Source organism: Thermobia domestica, chromosome 7 (genome assembly GCF_964235325.1).
Source record: "Thermobia domestica chromosome 7, izTheDome1.hap1.1, whole genome shotgun sequence".
Classification (NCBI taxonomy): Eukaryota; Metazoa; Arthropoda; class Insecta; order Zygentoma; family Lepismatidae; genus Thermobia; species Thermobia domestica.
Genome location: NC_137460.1, coordinates 301649776 through 301674253, shown reverse-complemented (window position 1 = coordinate 301674253; position 24478 = coordinate 301649776). Strand labels below are relative to the sequence as shown.

Sequence of the window (24478 nt, the reverse complement as noted above, 5' to 3'; positions counted from 1 at the left end):
AAATGATGTCAAAGTTTGTACCTTTAAAGCACAGCTTGCACCAATAGTAAAACCACCAATATTTTTTTTATTGCGCTTTTCACACTAGTTAAAAGACGCTGAATCTAAGGGAAATATTTTAAAATTATCCATCGATGGGGTCATGAGAAAAATGATTCCAAACTTTACCTACAACTAGTAGCTTGTTTACCTACAGCTAACGTTGTAGGTGCGGGCGGCTAAAACTCTGCGCAGTTGGCAACTCCATGTATTATAATTAGCGGACATTTCTGATCTCTCTATAACAGACGAAACTCCTTGTAATCTTAGTTTCTGATCCTTCCTCGTATATTTGATACACATAGATTTGTTCCAATCATCTTATTTTTTTTGTTTTGTTTTTAACGTTCGTTTTCATCCTGTCATTCACAGTTTTTCTATGAGTTCTTTAATATCATATTAGATTTTTTTTTAAAGTTAGATTCACCACAAAAACTATTCCTTCTATCTCTAATCTTTTTGATGTAAACTCTTCAATGTTCCCACTGTTTTTCTCGCTGCTTTAGTGGATACTGCACGTTTTTGGTGCACGTGCTGCCACCTACCAGGCAGAGAGCATTAACATTTGAACGCATTACGTGGTTCGAACTCTATCTCAAACTGTAGGTCCACGTATCATGTACCCTAGTTATGAAAAGAGACGCTTCGGTTGGGAACCATTCTTCTAATCACTAGAATATACCTCAAGGATATGCAACCCACTCTACACATGTGTTTGTTGGGTTGCGTATAATTTAAGGCGGTATAGCTCAACATTCTGACCACTAAAATTTTAAAGAAATTGCTGTCTTTCCGCATAATACGTGTAGCTCAGTCTGCAATTGGAGCACACAGAGAACTCACTTGTAATGGAATTCAATAGGCGAAACACTATTAGATTCATTGTGGTACTAATATGTAGACAAGTAAAAAAATTCATAGGACACGAAAAAAAAGAAGAAAGAAAGAAAACTCCGTAAACGATTGCCCAATAAATATGTTCTATTCTATGATGATCAATCAAATAGTTAAAAAAAAAACTTCTAAACTATCAATGTTTACAGATTTAGTGAGTCTTTCTCTTGCAAATTGAAAGGAAGTTTTTATTTACTCAGACGTCAGCCTCTAATTGCAGTAGGAACACGTTTTGTATTTTTCGTTCGAAAGCTGCAACAACTTGAACCTTCAGTCATTCATTTTCTTTATTTCATAAGAAAAACAGAGTAAAATTTGTCATTCATTTTATTACAGAAAGCATAAAAAATACCTTTATTGTAACAGAATTAATGGTACTTTGTGTTTTTTTTCTGAAAATACAAACATTTTTTCAACACAAACACTTTTGTCCTGAAAGCAGAAACGAAATTGCCAACATACTTCTAAAAAAAAAAAGTTATTTAAAAAAGTTATCTAGGCATTGCATATGCCTGTGGCAAATCTATAACGCTGTTTTAAGGTGAAACGTTAAGGAAAGGTCGTGTTAGTTTATTTTTCTCTTGTCAAAATACGAAAGCAGTTCAACCAATTAACGCTGATATAGTATAACGCCTTCAAGCCTAGCCTATATTGAATGGCATACATTATTGGTTGGTTCCGAGGCTAAGAAGTAGACCCACAGCTTAATGTGGGATCCGAACTAGATGAACTTTCGCCGGAAACCGAACCGGAGTCTCCCGTGCTGAAGGCGCATACGCTAACATCCTATATAAGTATGAGAGAGCTTCTTAAATTACAAGTAGTACAGGGTGATTCAAAGAAACGGGACATTTTGAAAGATGTGTTGGTAACAGTGGGCGTTTGGTAACATTGAATAACGTAAGTCAGTTGTCAATGACACGCTGCCATTTAGTTGATCATGAATGCTTGGAGTGGTGCAAAACACGCTTTTGCGATCAAAATTTTAGATATTAGGCACAAGACAATCCTATGGAGCTACATCAGCGTCCATTGCACAGTAACAAAGTTACTGTGGAGTGTGCTATGTCATTATACAATGTTATGGGCCCTTATTGTTTTGAGGACGAGAATGCCCGTGTGATTACAGTCACATCGAATCGTTACCTCGCTATGTTTGAAACATTTGTTGTGCAACAACTACAGAGATTTCCACACACTATTGACACAGCCTGGTCTCAACAAGAAGGATCAACGTCCCACACAGCACGAATATCGATGACTGCTGTACACCAATTGATTGGGGAACGTGTAATTTCGAAACAATTGTGACATTCAATGGCCTTCCAGATCCCCTGATTTGTCAGCTTGTGATTTCTTTTTGTGTATTCTAAAATTACTTTACTATTAAATGAAATATTTAGAAAAATGTTTTCATGAAATTATTTAATTTACAAAATTTCGCGTTTTTTTCGAATCACCCTGTATTTGCGTAAAGAGTGAGGTTATATGTGTTAATGTTAGGAAAAGACGAACAGCAATCTGGTAATCAACAGTGTTTGTGATAGAGACTGTATATGATACATAAATAAATAATAATTTCTTCCAGCAAAATAAAAACTCAATTAGTATTGGCAATGAACGACTGATGTTTTACTGCTAGAAATGTTCATTTTTTTAAGTCTTGAAACTTACACAAGGAAATTTACTCTCAAGTATGCTATCTTGTTCACCTCAAGTAGTATATCGACCGCCGTATGTCTTATTTTTGGACAATTTATTTTTCCCTAAAAGGTAATTATATTTCAGAATTATTTACGTTTTGATTGTCTATATTAGTACTTGCTTGATTGGAGTATTCACTGATTATAGTTTAGGCTGTTTGTGACGGAACTTCCTGTTCAAAATGGAATCCAAAGGAGCACACTGACTCTGTAGATCCCTTTTCTTTTCAGACGGTCCACAGACTATGCTTTTACAAAATACAGTGTGTTTCAAAATAAAGATAAAAGTTTTAAGACTTTGTAATATTTATTACATCTGACGTACAATTATAAATAACACATAAAATGAAAGAATAACTCAAACAGTTTTTGCTACAAGTGTTCGATGTGAGAACCATTTGTGACACGGCACATACCGAGTCGATAGGCGAGAAAGACCCATAAACTTTCTGCCAGGATATGGCTCAAAATAATTCAATTTAAGGGAGTCTTGTTGCAACTGTACCAACTCGTGGGAATTTACTGACCCCCAGATGCGAACGTTATGAATGTTCATATCACCATTTAGGTTAAATGTCGATTCATCACTGAAGAGAACACGATGCAGAACATCTCCAACATCATGCAGCAATATTTGATTTGCGAAGTTGGCACGTAAAGCGTAGTTTGTAGGCTTTAGAGCTTGTAGCAACTGCAAACGATAAGGACACAGTTGTAAGCGTCCCCTTAAAATTCTTAAAATGTAGAGCTCTTTCTATTTGGAGCAGGAGTGCTTAGATTCATACAAAAGGAAGTGTCAGTTTTCAAGTAATTATGCAGTTTAAAGTACTGTGGAAGTGAAGGAATTGATATCTTTAACCAATGGTGCTATTCTAATTTTTTAACAACCGGTTATATATATATACACAGAGGGAGATAGATATAAGTCTCTTAGGAAACAAAACATACAAGATAGACGAAAACAATTTTTTTACAAGGTGGTGTGGCGAAATTAAGTAGCACTACGAGTATCTTGAAAACGAATTATCCAAGATAGATGGTTGTCAAAAAATATTGGAAAGGCCTTAATGCAGCGTTCCAAATATAAATAACTCTTACCACTACACTCCTGTGATCCCAGTTCTCATTCGTGATATCTGAGCGTTTGAGATTGAGAAATAAACGCTTATACCTTGTTCTGAGAGATCATATGTGTAACCCTGTAGCTGTAAGAATTTCTAAAAACAAAGTTAATTAAACTAAAATCTACTGTACCTGGATATAACTGGATAAAAATTTACTGTTATGACTGGATACAACAAACGGTTCTGCGAACTCGAAATATTTTAACAACCGGTTCGAGAGAACCGGTGCAAATCGGTTGAATAGCACCACTGTCTTTAACATTAGTTCCAGTGGATTTCGAATTCTCAAATTACTATAAAGAATGCAATTATAACTTTATCTAAACGTGGGCACTTTCACTATTCGCATCAGCGAGAGTTTCTGCAGAGTATGAAAGACATCGAAAACAATATTTTGTTCCTTTCATATCTACTCCTATCCAAAATTATTGTATTGTTTGTTGTACTGTTATCAATAAAAAGAAAAGTGGTGGGGAGTATAACGAAGAATATTCACGTGGGATCCTACTTCCATCGGGAATAGAACACAGGACTCTTGCATCGAAGACAGGTATAAATACGAAAAAGCTCTGCATTAAAAATTATGAGGTTGTAAAGCCTAATAAAAGCAGACGCTTGTTCTAGTAAAGAAAAAATACATGCGTGTTTATTGTTTTAACTGTGTTTGCTTTATGTACAGCATACTAAGTGGGAGACCTGACGAAGGAAGAGGCTACAAAAACTAAAGATTTTTTTTGAATGTGTTGTGTGTTGAATGTGTTAGAAAGGGTTCTCCTATCTTCATGAATATGCGTAAGTGTGAATGAGCGAAAGATAGAGAAGGCAAGGGGAAGGAACGTATGCTCTCCCATTCACTCGTACCTTTGATATTTGTCCTGAGATAATGTTCTCTTATTCTCGGTTGGTTGGAGTTGTAGCTACATGTGCGCGCCTCATTTCTCTGTCCCAGTGTTAATGGTGAAAGCAAATGAACCATTTCTAATGTTTTTCCTTCTATATTTGAAGACTTAGCTGCATCCCAGTTTCTTCGTGGAATTGCGTATTTCTTAAGAACACTATATATAATCTCAAGCATGCCTTCTGTACAAACTCTTTCTAAATATTTTCTACTATATGCTAAACGTTCTTACAAATACTTTGAAAAAAAAAAGACATAGAATCAGCTAATGTCTATGATGATTGCACGCGAAACAACTTTTAGAATGGTTTTATCATGCGTAAGTGACTTAGAGCATGGGCAAGGGTTCGATGTCCGATAGGCTATTCGTATTTGCCTTCGGTACAAACCCAACAACTAGAGGCGGATCTAGAAAGTGAAAACTGAGGGGGGCAGTCACAATATAGACTATGATAGGTATCTCATGAGTTTACTATAAAGTCCCAAAATATAAATAATGACAAACCATTCTTGTCACCCAAAAAACTGGGTTCCTAGGCCTCCACGGCTAGATCCGCCACTGCCGACACGTGCCTCGGATTTCACTTTAAATAGTGGGTTCGTCTTATTTATATATCCCTCTCATATAGATCACATACTGTTTCAGGACTTTCAGAATAGTAACTTTAAAATGAAATCTTTGAGTTTTATGTCCCACGGTTATGTCGTGTGGGCTAAAGCAGACAATGATAATGAGAAATGAATGAAATGGTGGAATGAAGAAAGTAGAGGGAAAACCCAAACGGGAAAATTCACACACACGGTGTTTGTCTTCCGCAATGCTCACTTGGAGCGAGCTAGGATCGAACCAGAAGTGAAAGCTCTATCCCATTTAGCCACCGAGGTCCCAATAATAACATAAAGTTTAAATATAATGGAAATATCCACGGGATTTTAATGGAATGTGCATGTCAGGGGACAATATTTGATTCGTCCAAAAATCGGTCTGTGATTATCCCATAAAGAGCCCAGAAATGTTGCATAGGAAATTCCGTTTCCTAATTATAAGTCAGCATCTGGATTTTCAGAATGTCCACGGAACGTCTTATTGGCAAAAATAGAACCTTTTGTAAAAGAATTCCCGATAAGTCAGGACTGGCACCCCTCGGACGTCCAACAGAGACCTCTGTGGGTTGGTGTTGAATAGAGACAAGTCAATCCAATGCAAATTGAAGGATGGTATTACGTTTAGTACTGAGGGGTCTGGGGCCTATTTCATCATTGTACTTTGCAACTTTTCACTTTGCGCTTTGCAATTTGCAGCAAGGTTTATGTTCCACGAAAAATACTTCTGCAAAGTGAAAAGTGCAAAGTGCAAAACGACAACTTCCAAAGACTTTGCAGATATGTCTTACTTTTGTTCCACCATCACCTTAAAACTGAAAAGTGCAAAGCTAGAGCTTGCAAAGTTGTATCGTATTTTGCAAAGAAAAATTTGGCTTTGCCTGAATGATTGGGTAAGAGCCATTGTCGTTTGAAGATGTTTCGAAGGTTATTATATTATATAATCAAATGAGGATGCAATTCCTAAGAAAGTGTATAAAAACAGAATCAACTTCCACGCCATGAATTTATTTCAGTTTAAAGAATGCTTTCGTTTTACAAGTGAGCAAATAGAATTCGTATTAGAGCACATTGGACCGGCTTTGGAAAGAACAACAAAACGTAGTAAAGCCCTTACAGCAAAGCAACAAGTACTTCTTTGCTTTCATTGGTTAGGAAATGGTACTCAAATGCACGGATTAAGATAAATGCAGCGTGTGTGAAAAGCAACTTTATATATATATATATATATATATATATATATATATATATATATATATATATATATATATATATATATATATATATATATATATATATATATTAATAGAACAGTGCATGGTATTGTTGGGCCTTACGCAGAGTCGTTCTGACACGTGATTAGTGCCACACTAAAGAGTTCGACTAACATATGTTTGTTTCGTACAGTAGTCAGGGCTTTAGTATAACGCTAATCATACGGCAAAACGACTCTGCATAAGGTGGTGTGTTTGCAGATATAGAATAGTTTTTGTCAACTTCTCTTTAAATGAACCAAACAATATATTACGTTTTTCTTTCGCGACTTGAAGAACTACTATTTCGTTCACCTATTTATTTTTTCCCCATTTCTGAAATAATTCACTAAAATTTCTATTACGAATCCTTGCAAATTACTAACTAGAATATAGCACCTAAAGTCGCACTTCAACTTTCCACTGTCACTTTGCAAAGACTTTGCAACTTTGCATTTGCAGAACATCAAATTGCAAAGTTCTTCAAAAGTAATGGTGGAACTCAAAAACCTTTCACTTTGCAAATTTTGCAAAAGTGAAAAGCGAAAAGTGAAAAGTTGCAAAGTTGATTGGTGGAATAGGCCTCTGGTTCTTAAGAGATTAACTCGTATTGTTTATTTATTGAACAAAATCGCTTGGAGCTCGACACTTTATGATCAGTAACAACTTACAACAATGGCATCAACATCAATGAAAAAGAAAGAGATGAAAGTTAGGTGGAATCTATATTTCAAACTACTCATTCCAGTATTCGACAGCTGGAACTGAGTAAAAGAGATGGAAAAGCCACAGTCAAAATGGTCGATCACCGGACTTGAATCTGGGACATCCCGATCGCTAGACAAGAGTAGATCTGAATGATGTATTGATTTAAAAAAAACATTATTATGTACCCTGCTGGGGGAGAAGAGGTTCGTTACACTGTTAAATTTCCTGAAAACGAAAAAGGGAAATTATTCTCTTTGAAATTGTGATAATGGAGATAAATTTCATTGAGTACTCAACGTTCTACGAAATAAAAAGGCAAAACTTGATGTTATATCATCGTATTTTGTGAAGTAAATTTGTTGTAACAAGAAATACATTTCTAAACATACCAATCGAATAAGTTCTCAGAATTTTTTTCTTTCAGAAGATGCTACTATATCTGAAACGGAATTATTCTGTGATATTTAAATTGCACATCGCTGAAGAACTGTTATGATTTAGAAATGTAGATAGAAAAATAGATGTTGTTTCATAAGATAAACTTATAGCAATGCAACATGTGATTGCATTCGTTAGCAAGGACTTTCCTTAGTACATACTTAAATCTTGATAATTCAAGTTCGCATTAGATTGGATTAAATATGATCTGCAATAATAAATAAATACATTCAAATAACGAAACTATAGCCTACTTTATGAGTTACAAAAAGAAAAGTAGTTCCCAGCATGCTTTGCAAAGGCTAATAGCTTTTCTTATTGTTACGTTACAGTTCGCATGACTTGTTTGTTGAACGTTATCGCAGTCCACAGGAGGACAACACAGGAGACCTCCTCTTCCATTAGGGTTCGGCTGCTTACCCTTTCATGAATAGCTCTCCCTCTTCCTCCCCTTGTCTTGCTTATTTGGAGAAGTTCTCTCTCTGATCAATAGCAATGGGAAGTGTTTCTCCACTCACCACACGGCCAATTCCTGACAAGGAGGTCTTTTTTTTTCTTAAAGGATATTCACGTGACTTAGGTATAGTTGAGACAAGCGTTATCGTTATGGAAGCTATATAATATTAACAATATGCTATATTTAAGAGTAATATAAGTACATATCATGAAACTAATGATTGATTTCTTTTTTCTCTTCATTACAACATATCTAAATTGAATTCAAATTAAATGAAATATTTCAGTTTAACGTCCCACAAATATACCCTTCAAGCTAAAGGAGACGGAAGGAGGAGGATGCTATGAAAACAAAAGTAACGAAAAAACTAGATAATTCTGTCTTTCTGCGAAGACTACTGAAGAACCAGTAAGCAAGACGGTGAAAATTGAAACATCGCTTTCTTTTTCAGCACGTCAACTGAAAGGACATGTTGAATTATCCCTTCCATGTAGCAAAGAAACAAGGGGTTTTCTTCAATGGTGTTCCGCTTCCTTTGTAGCCACCTGGGGACGGTTTCAGCGATTTTACTATATCAAGGTGTTACTCTTCCTCATTACAAAGATTGACTATTTAAAAAGAAATTGCTACGTGTTTCAAGACATTTCGCGCCCCACTGACAATAGGATTTCACACACAATGACCATGGTTCGCGATTAATCGCGGTTGTTCAGTTTTAAAATCGGAATATACTGTATTGTTACTATCTTCTAAAAAAAATACTTTCACACAGGTTTTCTTTTCACTAGAAAATACCATACTACACAGTAATCACAGTAATCACAAGCACACTTTCGTTTTGTAGTACAGATTTACTGTGAAATTATTAATTCGCTCCAAAATAAGAGTTTGCTGCAAGTTTCTTTTACATTTATTTTTTTAAAAATTTATTTTGTTATATAATACTTGGCACCTGGAAATGCATAAAGTTTTTTTTTTAAATTAAAATTATATTTTAGTGTACATTTTCGTACACAGTAATTAAAAAGTAACAACTTAGTTAAGGATGTGTGAATAGGGAAACAAACTTTCTCATCAAAAACAACAACAGCCAGGTAACCTTTACATAAGTTTCTCGGCCCGTTGCTTTTTCCAAAACAAACATTTCGTAACGTAATGGACTTTCCTAAAAAAAAAAATTTAAAAAAATACTTACTAAAAACAATTTTTAAATTTTTCACCATCATACATCACAAAATTCAATAATATAAAAAAGCACGGGCAAGAGGCAAAAGGGAAAAAAATGATCCATTCTTCGTTCCATACAGTTTGGGTTAAAACTTCAAAAAGCAGCCATGGAGCTTGGAACTTGTACCTTGTAAATATCCTTTCTTTACTACAATATCCCTTTCCACTTTGGAGAAGAGATTCAGCGAAACCTCTGCCATCTGGCATGTAACAAGTCATTTATCATTGTGGGTGTAAGTCTCCTAAGTGGCACGCAACCCACTATGCTATACTTGCAAATTTAAAAAATTTATTTTCTTCTATACATGCAATTTAAAAATTTTATTTTCTTATGCACAAATCAATAATAATAAATTGCATTTTTAAATGGGGCCACTCATTTTTATTTTAAAACCCTAATATATTTTGCTTTAGCATTTTTTAATATTTTATGGCTCTCTTCGTTCCATACAGTTTGGGTCAAAACTTCAAAAAGCAGCCATGGAGCTTGGAACTTGTACCTTGTAAATATCCTTTCTTTACTACAATATCCCTTTCCACTTTGGAGAGGAGATTCAGCGAAACCTCTGCCATCTGGCATGTAACAAGTCATTTATCATTGTGGGTGTAAGTCTCCTAAGTGGCACGCAACCCACTATGCTATACTTGCAAATTAAAAAAAAAAAAATTTCTTCTATACATGCAATTTAAAAATTTTATTTTCTTATGCACAAATCAATAATAATAAATTGCATTTTTAAATGGGGCCACTCATTTTTATTTTAAAACCCTAATATATTTTGCTTTAGCATTTTTTAATATTTTATGGCTCTCTTCGTTCCATACAGTTTGGGTCAAAACTTCAAAAAGCAGCCATGGAGCTTGGAACTTGTACCTTGTGAATATCCTTTCTTTACTACAATATCCCTTTCCACTTTGGAGAAGAGATTCAGCGAAACCTCTGCCATCTGGCATGTAACAAGTCATTTATCATTGTGGGTGTAAGTCTCCTAAGTGGCACGCAACCCACTATGCTATACTTGCAAATTTAAAAAAATTATTTTCTTCTATACATGCAATTTAAAAATTTTATTTTCTTATGCACAAATCAATAATAATAAATTGCATTTTTAAATGGGGCCACTCATTTTTATTTTAAAACCCTAATATATTTTGCTTTAGCATTTTTTAATATTTTATGGCTCTCTTCGTTCCATACAGTTTGGGTCAAAACTTCAAAAAGCAGCCATGGAGCTTGGAACTTGTACCTTGTAAATATCCTTTCTTTACTACAATATCCCTTTCCACTTTGGAGAGGAGATTCAGCGAAACCTCTGCCATCTGGCATGTAACAAGTCATTTATCATTGTGGGTGTAAGTCTCCTAAGTGGCACGCAACCCACTATGTTATACTTGCAAATTTAAAAATTTTATTTTCTTCTATACATGCAATTTAAAAATTTTATTTTCTTCTGTACAAATCAATAATAATAAATTGCATTTTTAAATGGAGCCACTCATTTTTATTTTAAAACCCTAATATATCTTGCTTTAGCATTTTTTAATATTTTATGGCTCTCTTCGTTCCATACAGTTTGGGTCAAAACTTCAAAAAGCAGCCATGGAGCTTGGAACTTGTACCTTGTAAATATCCTTTCTTTACTACAATATCCCTTTCCACTTTGGAGAGGAGATTCAGCGAAAGCTCTGCCATCTGGCATGTAACAAGTCATTTATCATTGTGGGTGTAAGTCTCCTAAGTGGCACGCAACCTACTATGCTATACATGCAAATTTAAAAATTTTATTTTCTTCTATACATGCAATTTAAAAATTTTATTTTCTTCTGTACAAATCAATAATAATAAATTGCATTTTTAAATGGAGCCACTCATTTTTATTTTAAAACCCTAATATATCTTGCTTTAGCATTTTTTAATATTTTATGGCTCTCTTCGTTCCATACAGTTTGGGTCAAAACTTCAAAAAGCAGCCATGGAGCTTGGAACTTGTACCTTGTAAATATTCTTTCTTTACTACAATATCCCTTTCTACTTTGGAGAGGAGATTCAGCGAAACCTCTGCCATCTGGCATGTAACAAGTCATTTATCATTGTGGGTGTCAGTCTCCTAAGTGGCACGCAACCCACTATGCTATACATGCAAATTTTAAAAAAATTATTTTCTACTATACATGCAATTTAATTTTTTTTTCTTATGCACAAATCAATAATAATAAATTTCATTTTTAAATGGGGCCACTCATTTTTATTTTAAAACCCTAATATATTTTGCTTTAGCATTTTTTAATATTTTATGGCTCTCTTCGTTCCATACAGTTTGGGTCAAAACTTCAAAAAGCAGCCATGGAGCTTGGAACTTGTACCTTGTAAATATCCTTTCTTTACTACAATATCCCTTTCCACTTTGGAGAGGAGATTCAGCAAAAACTCTGCCATCTGGCATGTAACAAGTCATTTATCATTGTGGGTGTAAGTCTCCTAAGTGGCACGCAACCCACTATGCTATACATGCAAATTTAAAAATTTTATTTTCTTCTATACATGCAATTTAAAAATTTTATTTTCTTCTGTACAAATCAATAATAATAAATTGCATTTTTAAATGGGGCTACTCATTTTTATTTTAAAACCCTAATATATCTTGCTTTAACATTTTTTTAATATTTTAATTTATTTCTTAGGTGCCTTACTTTTAGCTATTGAAGTTATAGTGTTTCTAATTTCAAAGTTAACTTTGATCTACGTACTTAGACTTCTATTTATGGGACAAAGGACTTTGATTATGGAATTCAGTCAATGTTAATTAATAATTCTCCAACTATTACTCTATTTAAAAGAAAACTAAAGTACAATTTTCCTGAGACAAATTACGAGTAATCAGTACCACCTAACATTTCCTCCTATATTTTTCTCCCTATTTAAAGTTTATTTCTTCTTTTTAGTTATAATGTTCTTTTTCTGTTTTTGTATACAGGGTGTTTCAAAATGAATACCGAGGTTTTAAGGCTTGTAGTATTTATTGCATTTAGCGTATTATCAATAATATCTCAAATGAAAGAACAACTCACAGTTTTTGCTACAAGAGTTCAATGTGAGCATCATTCGTCACATGGCACACATCGAGTCGATAGACGAGAAAGGCCCATAAACTTTCCGCCGGGATATGGCACAAAACACACTCAATTTAGGGGAGTCTAGTTGTAACTGTACCATTCCGTGGGGATTTGCTGATCCCAATATGCAAACATTATGAGTGTTCACATCCCCACTTAAGTGAAATATCGATTCATCACTGAAGACGACACAATCCAGAAAATCTTCGTCGTCATGTAGCAACATTTCATTTGCAAAGTTGACACGAAAACTGTAGTCTGTAGAGGTTGTAGCAACTCCAAACAATAAGGACGTAGTTGTAAGCGTCTCCTTAAAATTCTCCACACAGACGGTTGTTCTGTACCTACAGGTTCAGTCTCTGCAAAATGTAAAACACAAAAAGCTTTCTGCTCACTAGTCGCCATCTTTGTTACTATCGTTTTCTAACGGCAGACAGAGGAAACAGTATATGCACATGCATACATACAAAACTGTTTGAGTTGCGCATTTTGAAACACTTTGCACTTTTCCTTGTATCTAGTATTCTCACATGAATGTATTAAATGTTTAAGCAGGGGCTGCGGTGGCTGAGTGCTTAGGCTCACGACAGAAAGGCGAAATTCATCGGAGGTTCCGGTCTCTTTGAAGATCATTATGGGAGCTCTAACTGTCCCTGTCGAGTCCAGTAGTGCTAAAAATTGAGAAAGAAAAGAAGAAAGAGTCAGGGAATTAAGAAAAAAGTGGTAGAGCGTTCACCTGTGGTCCTCGGATTCCTGCTTTGATCCCAACTCGCGCCAAATGGGCTTTGTAGTGGTCATACTCCATGTGCATGGCTGTTTTCGAGTTTCTCTTGTTTTCTTCCCTTTTCTTCATACCACCATTATAGACCTTTCTCGTAGCTATATGGCCTCCGTGAATGTTTTCGACGTTATAGAGATCTGAGTTCGATTCCCGGCGGGAGCTCATATAATTCGGTTCCCAACATTAAGCTGTAGGCGGGACACAGTGGCGTAGTGGTAAAGCGCTTACCTGTGATGCGTGCGGTTTCTGGTTCGATCTCGAAGTTTGTGGTGGACAACATCGTATCAGTGATTTTTTTCGGGATGCTCTCGTCTCCTCTCACATTCTCATTCCACAAAGTCTTTCATCATATTTCACTTGCCTTAATTGTCCGTCTCTCTTAGCCTAAAGGAGATAAGGGCGTGGAATATTAAACTGAAAGATTTCATTTCATTTCATTAAGCTGTAGGTCCGCGTCTTATATAGTCTCGCTGCTAAAAGGGACCCTTACCCAGCAAACAAAACCAAAATAATTCCACCACATCATTCATTATCATCATCATCACTGTTTCCCTTATCCTCGAAGGGAAACCGTAGAACGATTAAGAAAAAACTGGTTAAGTGTGTTCGATTACCATGGTGCAAGAATCTTGTAGCTGTCGTAAAAAAACTTTCAACCCCATCTTTCTCTTTACTGTTTACACAGTTACAAGTTTCTGAAAGCAAGAAAGATATCCCCACCCATGCAGCACTGCACTCTAGTGGACAATAGTGAACCTCTTCATTAATAACGTGTGTTTTGGCGCGCTCGTCCTCTCTTTCCAAAAGAATCCGTCGTTTCGGAAACGGCGAAACTGCTTTACCTTTGTTAGTGGAGGGCGATATCAAATAGCAAGCAAGACGTCTGAGAAAGTTGCACATGGTTTGATTGTTTGCAAGATGAAAAAATGTTGCATGACCCTTTCAAGACTATGTTTACATGAAGGAATATTGTAGGGTTGTAAGATTTTTAATGACAGCTACAAGATTCTTGCAGCATGGCAACCTAGCTTTAGACAAAACAGAGTGCCACAATTTTTCCATTTAAAATTGCATAGGCCAAGTATATAAATAAATAAATAAATAAATAAATATATAAATGTTATTTTAGCACGTCTACGTCAGGAGAAGCTTTTGGGCAGCCCTTAACAATTTTGCTGACGCCCTTATTTGGAAAGGTAAACATAATCTTTTTGTTAAGTAAATGTAAGATTGTACTCTGCGGAAGGAACTTGGAAACACATCGCACATGCCTGTAGGTGGGAAACCAAAATGCAAAATGTTACTATATGCATTGTTGGCTTGATAATAAGAATAACAAATAAAAACCACAAACGTTTATGTAGCAATAAATCATTATTCAGTATTCAAATCAGTCACTTTATATCTTTATATATATACCAGTATCTACATGGAGAAAGTTTTTCACAAATCTTTCACTCGATGTTGCCAGATCTCAATACTTGCTACTCTCTGAAGCAGTGTTGCAGTTGTGAGAACTCCGCGTTTATAGCGTGGAAGAGTATTGAACCTTCAGGATTTATGAAATATCTAGAGCACGAGATAGATCTTTTATTTCTTTTAACAAAAAATATCACACTCTGATGATACCAGCAAACTTGAGATTTTGAGGAAACTTCCAGAAGAGAAAAAAAAAATCAAAGTCATTCCTCGCCCAAGCTTTCCCACAGGATATTCAAAATGGGAATGTGGAACGATATATCCACGATCATAGCAATTGCTAGGTAAATATTGTTTTCTTTGGAAACTCTTTTCCCTGGAAACGTTCTCAGTAAATTCTTATGGAAGTTTAACAAAGCAGTTTCCAACATTTGAAGGTAGTAATTGTTAAAGTTGTTATCTGATATAATGTACAGTAAAACCACAATCATCCGCAGAATTGGAAGAAATGAAATGAAATCTTTTACGACTCACGGTTATGCCGGCTTGGCTAAAAGAGACGGTGATGATGAGAAATAAATGAAATGGTAAGATGAAGAAAGTGGTAGGAAACGGGAGAACCACGAGGAAAACCACGCATACGGTGTTTGTCAACAACAAAGTTCACTTGGCAGGAACCGGGATCGAACCAAGGACCGTACGCAGCAGAGATAAACGCTCTACCACTGAGCCACCGCCACTCCTTGCGCGGAATTGGGTGGCAAGAGCACCGCGGATAGCGAAAATCACAGATAACCCCCCCCCCAAAAAAAAAGCTAAAAATGAAGTGCAAACACGGGGAAAATACAGTATTTCAATATAAAAAGTATTTTTTTATTGTTTGTATTGCTCGAGTTATTAAGGTCAATGGTCAGAGAATGTGCAAGCCATGACCAAAACAAAAGAGCAAGAGACTGCCTCTTATCCACACATTCTGAGAAGGTCTATAGGATTACGATGCACAATAATTTTCGACTTTCGGACTGTAGGGCCTATTGTGTTTTCCCGCTTGTTGGCTCGGATTAAAATTGGTTTTTTGATTCTCGCCCTTGAACTCTCACTCCGTAGTAATTTACTACCACGAAAATCATTCTTCCAAATTCGCGTTTTTCATACGTTACAACAACCAGCTTCTATTTATCAGAGTAGAGTTGCAGTTCGAAAAGTGTTCTATTGTTGAAAATATTGATTTAAAAAAAAAAAAAAACAATGGAATTGCATCAGTCATTGCGAAAAGGCCATATGTCCATCCCCACCACATTTTCACTTTAGTGCAAAGTCGAAACGTACGCGAAGAAACGCGCATCCCCTGTGAGAAGACCAATCGTTTGTTACATATCATCGATGCCATTGTACAGGTCGAGTTTGCAGTCCTGAGTGTTTTCTTTCTCCTCACCAATTTACTTTGATGGATATATGGCCTTTTCAAAATGATTAATGCAATTCATTTTTACGTTTTAGAGCACACAGTTATCTGCATGCCAAGTGTCAGTCCTCAGCCACTACTTAGGAAATATAATTGAGCACGACTGGATCAGGTTTAAAAAAAAATGCGGCAGTCGCGGATCATCCTTTCGCGAGTTTACTGTATATGTTGTTGTTGTTGTTGTTGTTTTGTTTTGTTTTCTTGTTATGGACTAGTAAATATGCCTATTGTGGAAAATAATTGTTCTCCATTTATTTTTGTTTTTTTGTTTGTTGTTAGAATTTAGCGTCCGTTTTGAGTTCTGTGGTTATGTGAGTCCCTGGACCTACAATATATGATAAAAATCCAAACCACCATAGTGTGTTGAAGTTTTAATATTCCTCCACTGGGAATCAAACCCGAGACAACGCACACGAAAGCGCACGTGCTAGCCGCTAGACCAACTTGAGGGCTTAATTGATTTTTAAGCAAAATATTTACTCCAATAAGTAAGCACGTATTGCATTTGCAACATATATAATCAACTGTCGCGTCATGTTACTTTCTTATGTTTGAAATAATACAGTTTAATAACAGGTTCGTTCAATGTATAAATAGCATTTGTGTTATAAATAGCATTTTCCCTCCGAAAATTTGAGTAGGTCCAAATGCAAGGTTTGATTTCTCACAATTCGGGGACCGAAGGACTGCACACCCTAACATGTCATGTGCTTACTAGAACTCGCTGAGGTCTACCACCGGGAGAAGTTTGGTTAAGATCAGATGTGGTTTGTCGATGACACATGGTAGCAAAATAGTTGAAAATGGCCAACTATATGAAATGGAAATTAATATCGAAAAATCGGAAGTCATGAGAATATCCCGTGAAAACGCACCCTTAGGGGTCAGAGTAGAACAAAGAGAACTTGAAGAGATCGATCATTTCAAATGTCTAGGAAGTATTTTGACGAGAGACGCTTACTGCAGCAAAGAGATTAGGTCAAGAATAGCCATAGCTAAAGAAGCATTTAACAAGAAAATATTCTTAATTGGCAGTCTTAATATTGGAGCAGGGAAGAAATTGGTCAAGTGCTATATATGGAGCATTGGACTGTATGGTTCAGAAACTTGGACATTACAGAAGTTAGAGAAGAAATATTTAGAGAGCTTCGATGCGTGGTGTTGGAGGAAGATGGACAAGATAAAATGAACAGAAAGAGTAACAAACGAAGACGTTTTAAAACGTAAAGGAGAGAAGAGGACCCTTCTACCCACCATCCTTGCTAGAAAGGCTAATTCGATTTGACATATCTTGGAAGGAAATTGTCTTCTTTGTACCGTCATAGAAGAAAAGATGGAAGGAAAGGTAAGAATAGGAAGAAGAAGAACTGATTGATGATTTGAAAAATGTAAGAAAATTTTGAGAGTTAAAAGAGGAAGCTGAAGATTGAGAAACGTGGAATATTTCCAGTGCCAAACCTTAAAAAAAAATAAATAAAAATAAATAAATAAATAAAAACTCATTAGTTCCAGGACCTGTCAAAAGGAAGTATACTTAATAATAATAATAATAATAATAATAATAATAATAATAATAATAATAATAATAATAATAATAATAATAATAATAATAATAATAATAATAATAATAATAATGGTATATACTCTCTTGGTTATTGATTTTTCTTTAGTAAAATGAGATGAAGGCATAAAAAACTCATGACAAGTTAATTCTTTTCCGTGTAATTCTGGCCAGCTCTTAAGTGGCGAAGAAAACTATTTTTCTGTTACGAAAAAGAGGGAAGCTATTTTGCTTTGCAAATGAGGTTCTTGTACTTTCATCTGGGGACAACGTCATGAAATTGCCCTGGTTCACTCCACCTTCTGGATGCTGACGTCGAAATACGAAGGGGAAAAATAGTTTTTTTTTTTTTTTTTAAATGTAAAATTCGCGGACGAGGCGTCGGGGTGTTGTCTAGCATAAAGTGCCATCTTCCACAGGTCCTAACATTCCACGTTAACTTGTCACTGGAGTCAAAATTAAGTGATTACATTGCATTTGATGCTCGTTGTCACAACTTTAAAATGTGTTGAACCAAATATTTGAAAATACGTTTAGGAAAACATTTTTTTAAAAAAGCCACCATTTGCATACATTCATGAAAATTCCCTCTAAAACATTCCCCATTCTTCTTTACAGTGTGATGAAACACGGTGTTTTCTCTTCATGTGAGACCACTGCAAGTAATCACCGGTCCTAGAAGGGAACTCCGCTCTCTGTCTCTACCGCTGCGCATGCTCACCTCTTTTCCGCTTATAGATCCCGTCACAGACTCCTGCCTAACGTCTGTCTGGTCGAGGCAGGCGGAATAGCATTACCACAGTGTATCAAGTTCACGTTTCAAAATTAGAAAGAAGAGAAAGAAGAACTTTGTAATGGGGACACACTCTCTGTTTTTACACAATTTAATACTTTAACCTTACACTATTATGTGCTATATGTTATAGTTGATTGGTTACTTAAGAACTTATTCTGTTTTTATATGTTCCTTTTGTTCCGTCAAAGACAACTGACAATCTGTAGCCATTTTATCTGTGGTGTTTATGCTGTGTTGCCAGACCGTGTGCAATGTTGTCACTGATGGTGTTGACAATTAATATCGAATTATCCATGTTTAATGGACTTTGATCGTTCCTTTGTGTTTTTGTACTTTGAACAAAATATCCTACAAAGTGTTTATTATTGTTATTGTTATTTGAATAAACAATGCAGTGGCGTAGAAAAAGACGGGTTTTGTATGTGATAGGGTCAGCTCATCATGCTCTGATGGTTAAACAATACCGTCTTTCTCTGGTAGGTGATGGATCGGCCAATGACGAGGAAATTGAAAGCCCGACTCCGCCCCCGCAAGTGCAGAAGCCACGCCCACGGCCTAAAAGAATCCCGCAACCTCTCGTCGTGACGGAGAAGAAAACATTCAACGAAGGTGAGTAATCTGTGTCATGTTTACTTCCGGTTCTTGTATGTATTTACTTCCGGTGTGGCATTACCTCATGCATGTTTGTTAATTAGAATGCAGAGGCCTATTGGCGCTGGGACTTACACGTCACAGGGTTTAGAGTACGTTTCTTGTCTTCTTCAACGGTTGGATGGAGGCCTAATTTTAGAAATTGGAAGTTGCTTGTGAGAAGAATTTTTGGCAAAAAGCCGTGATGTGACTACCTCGATGTAAACATTCTCTTTCGTATTTGTCGCAGATTGCCACTGCGATTTAACACTCTTCATTGATAGATAATGTATTTCAGAATTACCTGTGACTCCTCCGTGGCTAGGTAATTAACATATATGGTTCCTCTGTGTATTGTATTGTATTTAATCGTCAGCCCTGTTCTACCAGAATCATATATATAAACCTTGTGCACATTCCATCTGGTTTTATGTACATCGGAGATAATTGCTTGAAATTAGAGGCGAAACTAGAGACTTGCAGACTCTACTGATCCTCCTCTTGTGATTTAATGAGTACTTCTTGTAAAACAATATCATATATATTCGTAGGGACACTTGGATCACGTGGTTAGCAATTCTGCAATACTAATGCTATCGAAATTTCTTGCTTCGTATCATTTCTCTGTATGTTCGAAATGTAGATTGCACATTGCAAGAATGAGGGTGACATTAAGAGATGCGAAAATGACTTCTGTTTCTTTATCGTTTCAAGTTTTTCATCCAGTGTAGATGTAAACGCCACTTTTCATACACAAGGCAAGAATCTGTTAATTTAATTATATAGACCTACTATTATTTCATTATTACATTACCCATGTATAAGATGGAAATCTTAAAAGAGTTGAAAGTGGTATGTGTTCATGAGTGGCGTATTTACTATTTTGTTTCGGGGGGGGGGGATTTGCTAACTTTATTCCTGGAGATGTGAAAATTCTGCAAGATATTTCACTTACTTTAATATAGTAAATAAAATTTCGGAGGGGGCTTAAGCTCGGAAGCCTCCCTTAAATACGCCACTGGTGTTGGTGTAATTCTTGGAATCATTACGTTAAGAATGTTTTCTTTTATAAAAGACAATAAAAAAAATAATAAAATAGTACGAGCTTATGGGTGTGATCCTGAACATTTATGAATCTAGCCACCCTGTAGTTATCCCCTGCCTCGGATACAAATCCAAGTAATGCTTTACATCCTACTCTGAACAATAAGCCAGGACGGATTAAGGGAGGGACTTAGGAGGGCTGTAGACCCGGGCCTCCAGGTGAACAGGGGCCTCCACTCTGATCAAAATCTCAACTGGCTATCTAAAAATAATCATACAAGATACAATCATCATCATAAGATAAAATATGACCAAAAATGAAGAACGAAATCTTTAAGTTTTATGTTCCACGGTTATGTCGGCTAAGCTAAAGAAGACGTTGATGATGAGAAACGAAGGAAACGAAGAAAATGGGAGGAAACGGGAGAACCGCGAGAAGACCCACGGACATAGTATTTGTTCAGCACAAGGCTCATTGGACGCGAACTGGATCGAACCAAAGACCCCATGCACCATAGGTATGACCAAAAATATGAAACAAATTTCTTCCTTTGTTACATCCACCGTCTTAATAAATTAACATATATTAATTTTTAAAAGAATAAGACATGCATGATAATTATGATTCACACATTCTCGTTGAATGGACGTGTTCTGCAGTCTCATCGAATTATACAATATCCAGTCCCAATCCGGCATTAAGTTACTCCGTAGTTGCCTTTTATGTCAAGTTCCGTCTGTTTATAAACTCTCTATGCATGGAGTCGGATAGAATTTTGACCACAATACTAGACGGTTTACTGCAAACACATTTATACACTGAGATATACACTCACCTTTCGGCCTTTCCTTCTTTCGTTCGCTGCTTTATCGCATCTCTATTGCAATAGAGTGGAACTGTTAATTCGTGCAACAGTATCGTTTACAGCGTTGTAATGTACAATATATTTGCAGATTGGCAGGGGCCACATATTTTTCTAGTACCGGGCCTCCACATAGGTTAATCCGGCCCTGACAATAGGAATCCTATCTTGTATATCTTTGGTGTCGAAAAGCAATTAATAGATGGCTACTATCATTGGCACATTAAATGTTTTTTTTTTTTTTTTTAAACTTAACTCCTTAAAGAATGATAAGGGAGAAAATGCTTTAACACTAGAAAATAGGCAAACAAAGTCTCAAAGAGTCAAGAGGAGGGATTTTTTCACCAAAGAGGGAGGGGAAGCAGAAGCCGGACTGACAAAAAAATCGCAAGTACACACACATCATACCTTGGTGCATGCAGTACATCATTAAAAATCACATTAAAAAAATTACAAGACTAAACGAGACGAGGAAACCTTATTTGTCGTCTCATAGGAAATAGGAAATATAACATAACCTCAGATCAACTTAAAAATTGCGTGGTCTTTAATAGTAGTACAAAAATAGTTCAATCTTTACCATTTCATTGCAGCTGAATGGAGACGACCTTAATAGCTAAACAATTAGCGACACAATGTTCATCGACATCTATAAAAATGGAAAAACACAAACAACTGGATCAGACAGGAACAAAATCAATCAATACCATTCTCACTCTTTGCTCTATTACAAGACACTACAAATTTAGTTGTAATAAAGATACTGAAATAAGGAAAGTACAATGGGCTAGGATTGTACTTGTTAATACATTAAACTTACCATTATGTTATACAGTAAACTCAGGATAATCCGCGAAATTGGGTTGTGCGGCAACCGTCGATGATTCACAGACTGGCCGAAAGAGAACACAAATAAACATGAAAATGCGTCTGAGCAATTTTTATTCAAAGTACAATTGAATCAGTAGTTTTGGATGGATCTTGAGTTAGAAAAGTCGATTTTGCTTTAGCCCAACATTTTATTTATTTACTTTGTAACACTAATTGCTCACAAGCTGTTTATTTCGTACAATGACAAGAAATCTGTTCTTTTTCGGAGGTCAATCAGCATTTTCAAAAATTATTTTTTTTTCGATTTTCTCATAACTTTACATTTCTGACTCATGAGCTTTTCAAAATTGCTGATTCAATTCTGACTTAATAAACAGTAATTCTCTTCACTTACAAGTTTGTTGAGTTATTTTCAGTGTTCGTAGTTGAGAAAAAGCAGAGGCGGTATGTTTTATTATGATTATGATTCAACATACCTGTTATTTAAATATTGTCTTGATCACTGAAAAACCAGAGACGGTATGTCCTCGTTACTGAAAAATCAGAGGTGGTATGGCATACCACCGCATACCGTCTCACTTCAACCACTGGTTATTTTCTCACAAAATATTCGGTCGACTGTTTTTGTTCTTCGTGTGGAAACACCTTTTCTTCACTTATGATTGAAATTTTTAAATGACATTTTGTCACAAAGTAATATATCGTCGTAAAAAGAAGAAGAAGAAGGAAAGCAAGACTGTTAATAATCGCAGAACTGACAATCGAGAGTTTACTGTATATACGATTTCATAATATTAAAAATAAAAGTTTTTGATATTTGGAGCTAACATATGTTTGTCCATTTATTATGTCTGTAGTAAAGGCATTAAAAGACGCATTTTTACATATGATAAACTTTTGTGATGTAACACTAACACTAACTAACCTATGACGTAACACATTAAGAGTGATGTAACTAAGCCACAACACAGTTTTGTAAATGAAATATCAACAGTTGTACATTTACGCTGCAGATGCACAACGCCTTAACTGGTAATACAAAAAGGGTTAAGGAAGCATACAGTGTGTAAATTTTGTAAACATTAAAAAAAAAAAGAAATTACGAAAAAAGTAATTATATAACTATGCAAACATGAAATATTATAGTATAGTATAACGTTTCCCAATCTTTTTGATGTCGCGGATCCCTTGTAACGATTGTTAATTCTGTGCAGCCCCCTGAAACCAGATTTTTAAAAAATGTTTTATATATCATAAAAATGATATAATAGACCCTACATCACAATTTTACAACAGTAAATGTGTCATTTATGACTGCAATGCTGTAAAAGTATTTTTTTAAAAAGTAGAATTGTATCAGTTAAGCCTACTATAATGAATTGAACGCTTACCTAATGTGATGGGTGATGCATCTTTCAGTCTAAGGTGGTAATATTGATTTCGTCTCTTTGTGTATTCTATTCTTTTCAATTAGCTGAAACGTAAATAATGTACACTCATGTCCAAAATTATTGTCGCATGTCTATAAATATGTTGTTGTAGGAACATAATTTGATAACGAAATCGCCCGGTATTTCTTATAATGTTAGTATGTGTATAATCGGCAAAGACATGTATGTGCCAAATTTCATGTCAAAAGAGCAATAAATAAGAACAATAAAACGAAAATAAAACTTTCTTGTCCATTTAGCAATATTTTGTTTTACTCATTCTAATTTTCATATTTATGATTCTTTTCCTATGAAATTTACCAGAAATATACATTTCCCGATTATACACATAGCATCAGTATTAAAAGTACCTTGCAAAATAATTATCAAATTACATTCTTAGAAGAAGACAGTTATAGATATGCGTCAATAATTTTGGACATGAGTGTACATTATAAATGTCAGATGTAAGAAACATAGTAAGCTAAGGTTTAATGAAAATCAAATGCCTCGTGGACCACAGATTTGAAAAAGCTGGTCTAGTATGTTATTTTCGATTAACACGTTTTCTACACAAGGTGGTTCACTTATTATCAAATGTCCCTGTAGCTTTAAAACTAATAGATTAAGAGGGCGTGGTGGTTCAGTGGTCGAGCGCTTATCTGTAGTGTGTGAAACTCTTGGTTCAATCCCTTACCAAATAAGTTTGTGGTAGGCACCATTGTGTCCGTGTATTTTCTCAAAGTACTTCCGTTTCCTCCCGTATTCTCATTCCACCAATGGTCAGTAGTAAAGGTTTCGTTTTTGATAGGAAGAGTCCTCGTTCAATTCCAGGCTTCTTTCTACTGGACAATTTTATATGTATGCATTTCCTTTTACTAATTCTTTGATCCTGCACTCTTTAGCCGTGTCAGGATTGGTTGAATGTTACAAACATAGCCTACAAGAGATCGTTAGAAGTTGGGTGGAAAACAAAATTGACTTTAATTAGAGATTGTTTCGAGTCTTTGTAGATTTGATTTGAACATACATTTGGCTGCAAAGTGAGTACTCGTTATCTTTGAGATCTAAGCCTTTCCTCCAAAGAGAGATCCACAAAACAAAATTTTGTGTCAAATGAAGGGTGAATGAGTTCAAACAACGAGGCATATTCTGTATTCTTTGAGTGAGACTGAATCCACAGCTTGTTTTCGACTTACG

The 24478-nt window shown here is 35.6% G+C and overlaps 1 protein-coding gene across 1 annotated transcript in view; it reads left to right on the top strand.

Annotated features, from left to right (window-relative positions):
- The window catches only part of LOC145691115 (uncharacterized), a 465209-nt gene that overhangs the window by 224108 nt on the left and 216623 nt on the right, over positions 1-24478 (top strand). Inside the window, exon 3 of the mRNA XM_081766826.1 lies at positions 18961-19089. Coding sequence (XP_081622952.1) covers positions 18961-19089 — 129 coding nt within the window. The remainder of the gene's footprint in view (positions 1-18960; positions 19090-24478) is intronic.